Source organism: Nerophis ophidion, linkage group LG19, assembly GCF_033978795.1.
Source record: "Nerophis ophidion isolate RoL-2023_Sa linkage group LG19, RoL_Noph_v1.0, whole genome shotgun sequence".
Classification (NCBI taxonomy): domain Eukaryota; kingdom Metazoa; phylum Chordata; class Actinopteri; order Syngnathiformes; family Syngnathidae; genus Nerophis; species Nerophis ophidion.
In genome coordinates this window covers 47,360,320-47,370,364 of record NC_084629.1, presented here as the reverse complement: position 1 = coordinate 47,370,364, position 10,045 = coordinate 47,360,320, and the positions used below count along the sequence as shown (strand labels likewise).

General features: G+C 41.5%; 2 protein-coding genes across 9 annotated transcripts in view; one reads left to right on the top strand and one right to left on the bottom strand.

Annotated features, from left to right (window-relative positions):
- Positions 1–140, bottom strand: part of LOC133538493 (oxysterol-binding protein-related protein 6-like) — a 54,858-nt gene extending 54,718 nt beyond the window's left edge. The window contains exon 1 of the mRNA XM_061880171.1: positions 1–140. This exon is cut by the window's left edge and continues 8 nt beyond it. Within this exon, the coding sequence (XP_061736155.1) occupies positions 1–92 (92 nt within the window). The 5' untranslated portion in view covers positions 93–140.
- The window catches only part of osbpl6 (oxysterol binding protein-like 6), an 86,111-nt gene that overhangs the window by 54,533 nt on the left and 21,533 nt on the right, over positions 1–10,045 (top strand). For all 8 annotated transcript variants that reach the window (XM_061880164.1, XM_061880170.1, XM_061880167.1 and 5 more), the window contains 4 exons: positions 1,676–1,763; positions 5,800–6,053; positions 6,491–6,628; positions 6,902–6,965. In XM_061880164.1, the coding sequence (XP_061736148.1) occupies positions 1,676–1,763; positions 5,800–6,053; positions 6,491–6,628; positions 6,902–6,965 (544 nt within the window). The remainder of the gene's footprint in view (positions 1–1,675; positions 1,764–5,799; positions 6,054–6,490; positions 6,629–6,901; positions 6,966–10,045) is intronic.

Sequence of the window (10,045 nt, the reverse complement as noted above, 5' to 3'; positions counted from 1 at the left end):
CAGATACATTTGGCAGAGGGAGGAACGCCGCAGTAAAGACCCTCATGCCATTTCCCAAACAGCCTGTGGATGACTTTCCCTTCTTGGTCCATGACGAATCCTTGGATCTCGTTCACGTTAGAACTCCAGTAGTTTCCCTAAAAGAAAAAAATGTCCAGTCTGAGCACTTGGGACCTACTATCTAACGTTAGGATTTTATCGATATTCCTTATACTGTTCAAGAAATAGTTCAAGAAAAAACACTACAAATGAGCAATATTTTGCACTGTAAATCAGAAACTGATGACATAGTGATGTATTTTACTTCTTTATTGCTTTTTTTTCAATCAAAAATGCTTTGCTCTGATTAGGGGGTACTTGAATTAAAAAAAATGTTCACAGGGGGTACATCACTGAAAAAAGGTTGAGAACCACTGCATTAAACAACGTAACAAGGTTTTCCAAAATAAATCAACTCAAGTTATGGTAAAAAAAAATGCCAACATGGCACTGCCATATTTATTATTGACATCACAAAGTGCATTATTTTTTTTAACATGCCTCAAAACAGCAGCTTGGAATTTGGGACATGCTCTCTCTAAGGAAGAGCATGAGGAGATTGAGGTGGGCGGGGTTGGGGAGGCGGGGGTAGTGGGGGTTGTATATTGTAGCGTCCCGGAAGAGTTAGAGTAGCAAGAGGTTATGGGTATTTGTTCTTTTGTGTTTATGTTGTGTTACGGTGCAGATGTTCTCCCAAAATGTGCTTGTCATTCTTGTTTGGTGTGGGTTCACAGTGTGGCGCATATTTGTAACAGTGTTAAATTTGTTTATGCGGCCACCCTCAGTGTGACCTGTACGGCTGTTGACCTTGCATTCACTTGTGTGTGTGAAAAGCCGTAATTATTATGGGCTGGCACGCAAAGTTTATTGGCACTGTGTACTTCTCCCTATGTCTTGTGTACCACTCTGTACAGCGGCATTTTAAAAAGTCATAAATTTTACTTTCTGAAACCGATACGGATAATTTCCGATATTACATTTTAAAGCATTTATCGGCCGATAATATCGGCTGTCCAATATTATCGGACATCTCTAAGTAGCATGTCACTCAACATGAAGTACACGTTTGTTACTTATGGACTAAGTACATCATATCAAAAGCTGATTCTTAGTTTTTATTCTAATTAGGGTCCAATAAGCCCGAATAGCAAAGAGAAATGAAAAAAGCATGTAAACAAACAGCTTGGGCCTTAAGAGGTTAAGGGATTTCTTGTCAAGTGGGCCTGATGCCTTGTTCCTCATTTGGTCTTAATTTGATCTTTATATTTAATTAGCACATAGCTTCTGGCTCATTTTGTAAAGACAGTTTAGCCACTTGAAGTTTGCCTTCTAACCACGTTACGTACAGAGCCTCTAAAGGGCTATTAGAGAGGGTTGCTCTCCAAGCACACATTGAGCCATGTGAAGGATCACTCCCAGAGAACATTCATCACACTGTAACATGAAGGCAGGTCCATTCAGACCCGAGGCAGCAGGAGACCGCCTCGAAGGCCAATAGAACTGTGTTTTCTGCATGAACAATGTGGGGCAGATGCTGTGCTGCAGCTTCTCCCCCACGGGCAAGTGCAGCCTGCTCTTTAATCAGTTTGCACTTGACTTTGTCTTCAGTCTCCCTCTCTACCTGCTGTCCCAACAGGGCTCGGATGATGAGTCCTACGTCAGTGATGTAAGCGATAACATCTCAGAGGACAACGCCAGCGTGACCGACAACGTTTCCAGACAAAGTAGGTCCAACCCTGCGTCGGTCAGTCTTGCATTAGAATATGAGTGCAAAGACTTGGCAGGAGATCCTACTTAATGGAAACAAAACACTGACACACGTTCATGCTGGCAAGGTGCTTGGAGAGCTCATTTATCACTGAGGCTGAGGCCACTGACTTCACTCGGCTGTTCTGTTTCAAGAGCTTTTCTTAGCCTTTATGAGTTTTCTATGTGGGAAGGGACGGGGCACCCCTCTTTCATCTCTGTCACTCCCACCCTCCCATCTAATGTATTTCAGCAAAGGGAACTCCTCAGTATTCCAGCCTCGGAAACAGTCAGACCTTGTTTCAATGTTATCCAAAAATATCCTTGTCCAGCGTTTCTCTCCAAATGTTTACCTTACTTCCCAGCACCTTTTTAATCACATCGTTTTCCCTTATCAAAACAAATTTACCCAGCTCGGGAACTTGGTTTCACTTGTTTTGTCATTGATTTTTGGGACATTTGCCTTTTTTATTTCCATTATTTGACATTTACAGTAAATGGCCTTTAATGCATACTTGCCAACCTTGAGACCTCCGATTTCGGGAGGTGGGGGGTGGTCGGTTTGGGGGGCGTGGTTAAGAGGGGAGGAGTATAATTCACCAACTCGAGTATATCATATATATATATATATATATATATATATATATATATATATATATATATGTATGAAATACTTGACTTTCAGTGAATTCTAGCTATATATATTTATTATATTATATATACCTATAAATAAAAGAAATAGTTGAAATTCCAACAGCACCTATCAAATACACAGTAATAAAAACACAGTTCTACTAACTGTACTGTGCTTGCTGGTTACAAAAAAAAACCCCAACTACACTTACTTCTCACTATTTGAGTAACCTTTGTTCTGCCATTTGCGTATTGGCAAGCGATCTCCGAATCCGGGAACATATCCTTCATGGATTTGTTGTAGACATCCGCAAATGAGAACGGGATGTTGCTTCCAGCTATCAACATAGCCATCTTTGTCTCAGCATAAGTTACACCATCGGGTCTCCATTTTGCGAGGTGGCCCATAATACTGGGTTGTGAACAATGCTGCGCTGCGGACGCTTTGTGCTTCGCTGACCGTTCATGACTGAATATGTCCGTTCGGCTGCCATGTTCAATGGAGAAGTCTGTTCTACAAAATTTACAGGCAACAAACCCCTTCCCCTTAGAACTCTCCTGGATAAACTGAAATTCTTGTTTCCATTCATTTTGAAACTTGCAATTGTATTTCTTCATTTTGCTCGTCGACGGTGTAATATATTGGGTTGGAGTCAACCAGGCGACGTGATGAAGTCACATCTCTTTACTGTGGGCTTCAGAACAGACTCCCTAATGCATGTTCCTTGACTGCACTTAAATGTAGAATATATGTAGAATATATTTATATTATTCATATATTATATATATAATATATTATATTATTTATTATTATCATTGTTTATTGTGAGCGAACTATGGTGCTGAATTTCCCCCAGGGATCAATAAAGTACATTCTATTCTATTCTATGTACAGTAAATGGCAGTATTGTCCTGTTTAAGAGGGTCTCTTGTCATGGAGCTGGAGTGTCCGTGGCCTCCAGCTCCACCTGATTTTTGGGAGAAAATTGGTTCCGGGAGGTTTTCGGGAGAGGCGCTGAATTTCGGGAGGGTTGGCAAGCATGCTTTAATGTGTTGAAATAAATTCAGTTCAACATTACTGTACCACAAGTGTAGGAATTCAAGTACCGCAGAGTTTTGTTCACAAGTGAGGAAAGAATGGATTGTGAGAATGACAGGTGGATCGGTGCAGCGTCTTCAGTTATGCGGACGCTGTATCGATCTGTTGTGGTGAAGAAGGAGCTGAGCCAAAAGTCAAAGCTCTCAATTTACCGGTCGATCTATGTTCCTATCCTCACCTACGGTTATGACCAAAAGGATATGATCACAGGTATAAGCGGCGGAAACAAGTTTTGTCCATCGGGTGGTTGAAGATGGGGTGAGAAGCTCTATTGTTTGGGATGAGCTCAACGTAAAGCCGCTGCTTCTCCACATCGAGAGAAGCCAGATGAGATGGTTCAGGCATCTGGTCAGGATGCCCCCTGGGGAGGTGTTTAGGGGAAGTCTGGCCGAAAGGAGGCCACGGGGAAGACCCAGGACACTTTGGGGAGACTGGACGAAGTGGCTGGGGAGAGGGAAGTCTAAACTTCTCTGCTTAGGCTGCTGCCCCCGCGACCTGACCTCGAATAAGTGGAAGAAAATAGATGGATGGATGGATGGATAACTGTACTTTTTTTAAAATTGTATTTACAAAAATCACAGAATGTTAATCAATCTAATAAAAGAATACTGAACAACCCAAACTCCAGCCCAGTCCCGGCTTTACAATACTTAGGATAGAAATTTACAAAACAATTGAGAAGACGTTCAAAAAGTATAGTAAAAAAAAGAAAACCAAACATTAATAAAAGCAACTGTGACAATAATAGTTTTACTATATACATATATATATATATATATATATATATATATATATATGTATATATACATATATATATATATATATATATTTTTTTTTAATCAATTCACAAATTATGAATCGATTTAAAATCGCAATTTGAACGTGAATAGATTTTTTGGAGCACCTTTAATACAGAACGTTTGATCACAATTCGGGATTTATTTTATTTTGTTTAGTTTTATATGTTTTCTCTATTATATACTACAAATATCACATTTTTGATGACTTGTGTAGATTTTAATAACAACAAAAAACAAAACCTGTGAATATTATTAAAATAAAGTATTGGCCTAACTATAAACATCAGTTTATCTTATAAATGTGGGGTTGAGAGGATTATGCACGCCAACTAGCAGGCCATTGCAATGTGCCACCTGTCAGAGGGAAGAATCCATGCAGCAAGACAATGCTTCTCATGCACTTTTTCCTACATGCTGTATTTGTCTTTTTTCTGCAAGCTCTCTAGTCTGTGTCTTTAGTATATGTAGCAATAACATTTGCACCACACCTGACTTTCACGCAAACCAAGAACCCACACTCAAGTAGTCACCGTCCACTTGTTTGGTGCATGGAATGTTTCAGTAGTTTGTATTCTTTAATGTTAAAATACTGAACAGATGTTTACTCTTATCCCAATAAACATCTGTTCAGTATTTTAACATCAAAGTGTTTGATTGTGAGGAATTAAAAGCCACAAAATGCAACGAGTCCATCAGACCCACAAACGCTGGCCGAGTGACAATATGAACGTTGCACGGAAAATTTCTCTACCAGTTTCTGCATCCCACAGGGATTCTTCTTTTGTGTTTCTGCACCAGCAGTTCCCACACAAGGTTTCAACATTGTTTGTCAACACTGTCTGCTCTCATTTTCTCGCACATTTTACCCTCTGATGTTCTGTGTACCTACACTCTGTCCTCCTCCTGTCTAGGCCTGCTGCGTGTGTGTGTGGTACACAGAACATTCATTTCCACACTTCTATTAGCCCCGGGTCCAGTGGACCCAGACATTTTATATGTAATAGAAATGTGTAGGGGGGTTGTATAGTGTGTGTGGTCATTAGATATGTATTCTGATATATGTTCTTCACAGAAAATGAGCCAAAGTCAGTCAGTTTCTGTTTGAAAACTTAATTGTATCATTTCTCTTTTAATAAAAAAATGAACACGGGTTCCACAGACCCGAACACCACAGCCTTAGCAAACAACAGGAGGGGATTTGATGTTAATTTTAAGATAATGGTAATTAATGAAGCAAAGGCTTCAAGGCACGTGATTGATAAGATGATAAATGAAATATGATTAAATTGATAATGTAAACTTTAAAAAATAAGATAAGGATGGTTTTAGTCATGGGTAAATGCAATAATCTGTACAATCCAGGTTGCTGAATATTGCAGCCAGAAAGTATCAAAATGTTGACATCATTGTCAAAAGTTGCAAACAGAGCATCTCCAGTGAAGAAAAGAGATAATTGCTATACCAAGTGTGTTCTGCCCTCAGTGGCCAATGGAGACTTTGCTGCCTGTGCCTTCCGGAACGGGCGGCGCACCTGCCTGCCGGCACCCTGCCCCGACACCAGCAACATCAACCTGTGGAACATCTTGCGGAACAACATTGGCAAGGACCTGTCCAAAGTGTCCATGCCTGTGGAGCTCAACGAGCCTCTCAACACGCTGCAGCGCATGTGTGAAGAGCTGGAGTACAGCGAGCTGCTCGATAAAGCTGCAGAGACGGAGAGTCCCTTTGAACGCATGGTAAACACAACTTGTTCAGTATCTACACGATCTGTGGAATGCCATGGTGGATGGATGGATGGATAGATAGAATAAAAAACATGTTTTCAGTTATTTCACCTTTCTTGTTAGGTACATAACTCCACGTGTGTTCATTCATAGTTTTGATGTGACAATCTACAATGTAAATAGTCATGAAAATAAGGAAAACACAAACTTTTGGCCTGTAATGCATATCAAGAAAGATGAAATGCCTTATTGGCGCACGTTATTTCCAGACTAAAAGGATGTGATCCCTGGCCTTGAGTTTTGACATTTTCGCCCTCCCTAGGACGTCTGCAAAGTTAAAATGCTGGACTTTGTTGAAGAAAAGATGTTGCGTGAGCTCATGGCGCACAGCAATGTCCGCTCACACACAACATTGCGTGCGACACTAACTCCGCTTTGGGCTCTGACAGGTTCTGGTGGCTGCCTTCGCTGTCTCAGGCTACTCGTCTACCTACTACAGAGCAGGAAGTAAGCCATTCAACCCGCTCCTTGGGGAGACCTACGAATGTATAAGAGAAGACAAGGGCTTCTGCTTTTTCTCGGAACAGGTACACTGATTGAACCCTTTGGTGTGGCTGCACAGGAGCTTATTTAGGCAGCTAATGATAGCCAATATCAAATAAACACTGTCAGATAGGTATTTCATGGAACAATATGCTTATTTTTATGGCTGCTGTTTGCATTTGTGAAGAACTGCAACTTTTAAGAGGACCTTATTTAGTTATGTAAGATTTAGTCTGTAAACACAATTAAGCTTCAGGTGTTTCTTGTTTTAGGTGAATAGCATTAAGATTGTTTGTTTGTTTGTTTGCCTCTTAAAGGTGAGCCACCACCCTCCCATCTCTGCCTGCCACTGTGAGTCCAAGAACTTCACCTTCTGGCAAGGTGGGCTGCACCTCAACTGGAGGAAAAGGAAATTTAGATAGACACTTTGTTTCCTGGTTAATTGATTGATACTTTTCATAGTAGATTGCACAGTACAGTACATATTCCCTACAATTGACCACTAAATGGTAACTCCCCAATAAGTTTTTCAACATAAGTTGAAATTCATGGTAAATGAATGAATTCATGGTAGATGCATCCGGAAAGGATTCACAGCGCCTCACTTTTTTCACATTTTGTTATGTGGCCTTATTCGAAAATGAAATAAATTAATTTTTATCCTCAAACTTCTACAGACAATACCCCCATAGTGACAATGTTTTTTGTTTTGTTTTTAATAGCAAATTTATTAAAACAAGGTATTCACGGCCTTTGTTCAGTACTTAGTTCAGGGGTCGGGAACCTTTCTGGCTGAGAGAGCCAAGAAGCCAAATATTTTAAAATGTAATTCTCTAAAAGCCATATAATATTTTTTTAACACTGAACACAACTAAACGCGTGCATTTTTAAGTAAGACCAACATTTCCAGAGTATAATAGGTCTCTTATTCTTTGTAATAACATTGTTATTCTGAAGCAAACTGTGGAGGGGGCGTGGCCTGCGGGCCTGCAGCAAAGCGTGACGTTGCCAGGACCGGCCTCGAAATCAGCGACAGGTGCGTAGACGGCCCACCTGGGCCTTTTTATCCAATCACCTGTCGCTCTGTTATAAGCAGCAGCCAGGAGGAGAGACAGGGTTGGGGCTGGAGCCAGAGCACGAGTGTGGACGAAAGAGAAAAAGACAATTGCTGGAAAGCAACTGAGAGACTAATTGAAAAAAAACAATATTTAACCCTAATACGGGCTCTTATGTCGGTGTTTGGTGGTCTGAAGAACCCCCAGGAGGACAAGCCCCACACTAACCAATAATAAATAAATTACTTCTTACCATTAACGCAACTTCTTGAACATAAAAATGCATGAGAATGTTTTATATTTTGAATGTTATTTTTATCACTGTGATTACAAGTGGAATTCTTCATTACTTATCCTGTTAAGCAATGTCAGCTCAGATTTATCCGAGAGCCAGATGCAGTCATCAAAAGAGCCACATCTGGCTCTAGAGCCATAGGTTCCCTACCCCTGACTTAGTTGATGCATCTTTGGCAGCAATCGTGGCTTCAAGTCTTTTTAAATATGTTGCCACAAGCTTGGCACACCTATCTTTTGGCAGTTTTGTCTATTCCTCTTTGCAGCATCTCTCAAGCTCCATCAGATTGGATGCAAAGTGCTGGTTTTCATCCAGAATGTGTCTGCACATTGCTGCATTCATCTTTGTCTAGTCCCATCCATCCATCCATTTCCTACCGCTTATCCCCTTTGGGGTCGCTGGCGCTTATCTCAGCTACAATCGGGCGGAAGGCGGAATACACCCTGGACAAGTCACCACTTCATCGCAGGGCCATCTTAGTCTAGTCAAGTTAAGTTAAAGTTAAAGTACCAATGATTGTCTCACACACACCAGGTGTGGTGAAATGTGTCCTCTGCATTTGACCCATCCCCTTGTTCACCCCCTGGGAGGTGAGGGGAGCAGTGGGCAGCAGCGGTGCCACGCCCGGGAATCATTTTGGGTGATTTAACCCCCAATTCCAACCCTTGATGCTGAGTGCCAAGCAGGGAGGTAATGAGTCCTATTTTTATAGTCTATTGTATGACTCAGCCGGGGTTTGAACTCACAACCTACCCATCTCAGGGCGGACACTCTAACCACTAGGTCACTGAGTAGGTCAAGGAGTGAAGTGAAGTGAATTATATTTAAATAGCGCTTTACATAGTGAAAGCGATCATCTATGCTACATTCAAACCAGTGTGGGTGGTACTGGGAGAAGGTGGGTAAAGTATCTTGTCCAAGGACACAACGGCAGTGACTGGGATGACAAACGCTGGGATCGAACCTGGAACCCTCAAGTTGCTGGCAGGGCCGCGCTACCCAGTCTTGGAGGATACCAAGAACCCGATGGTTACTCGGAGCTACAGTATTCCTTTGTAGAGAGCGGAGAACCTTCCAGAAGGACAACCATCTCTGCAGCAATCCACCAATCCGGCCAGACGGAAGCCATTCCTTAGTCAAACAAAGTTTGCCAAATTCCACCGAAAAGAATCTCAAACCATGAGAACACATATTAGTCTGGCCTGATGAGACAAAGGTTGAACCAGGAAACCACTCAGGATAGAGGGAAAGATGAATGCAGCAATGTACAGAGACATACTAGATGAAAACATATGCCTCCCATCCAACTGAATGAAGATTGCAAGGTGCTGCAACAAGAAATAAACAAAGGCTGATTTTTTTACAAAAAACATTTTCACATTGTCAATATGGGTTATTGTTTGTAGAATTTTGAGGACAAAAATGTATTCATTAACCTCTTAAGGCCCAAGCTGTATGTTTACATGATTTTTTTTCTTTTTCTTTGCTATTGGTGCGTGTGCCTCACAATACGAAGTTCCTGCAGTCCTGGGTTCAAATCCAGGCTCGGGATCTTTCTGTGTGGAGTTTGCATGTTCTCCCCGTGAATGCGTGGGTTCCCTCCGGGTACTCCGGCTTCCTCCCAGCTCCAAAGACATGCACCTGGGGATAGGTTGATTGGCAACACTAAATGGTCCCTAGTGTGTGAATGTGAGTGTGAATGTTGTCTGTCTATCTGTGTTGGCCCTGCGATGAGGTGGCGACTTGTCCAGGGTGTACCCCACCTTCCGCCCGATTGTAGCTGAGATAGGTGCCAGCGACCCCAAAAGGGAATAAGCGGTAGAAAATGGATGGATCTTTTGATTTGATGTACTTAAACCATAAGTACACAAATGTTTAGTGACATGCTAATTCTTGTTTTTACACTTTTTTTCCTCCAAATTCCATTGTGTTATACTCTTCTGCCACCACCAGATGGCAGTATAGGTTTCCACATACGCGGCCATAAAACCCCAATTCAGTAGTGAACACAATTTTGCAAATAAGAGCTAAAAGTCCACGCATGTGGACACTAAGCCTTTTAATGTTTGGTGTAGTTTGGAAAAATGGAAGTGCTATGCAAATACTTTCCA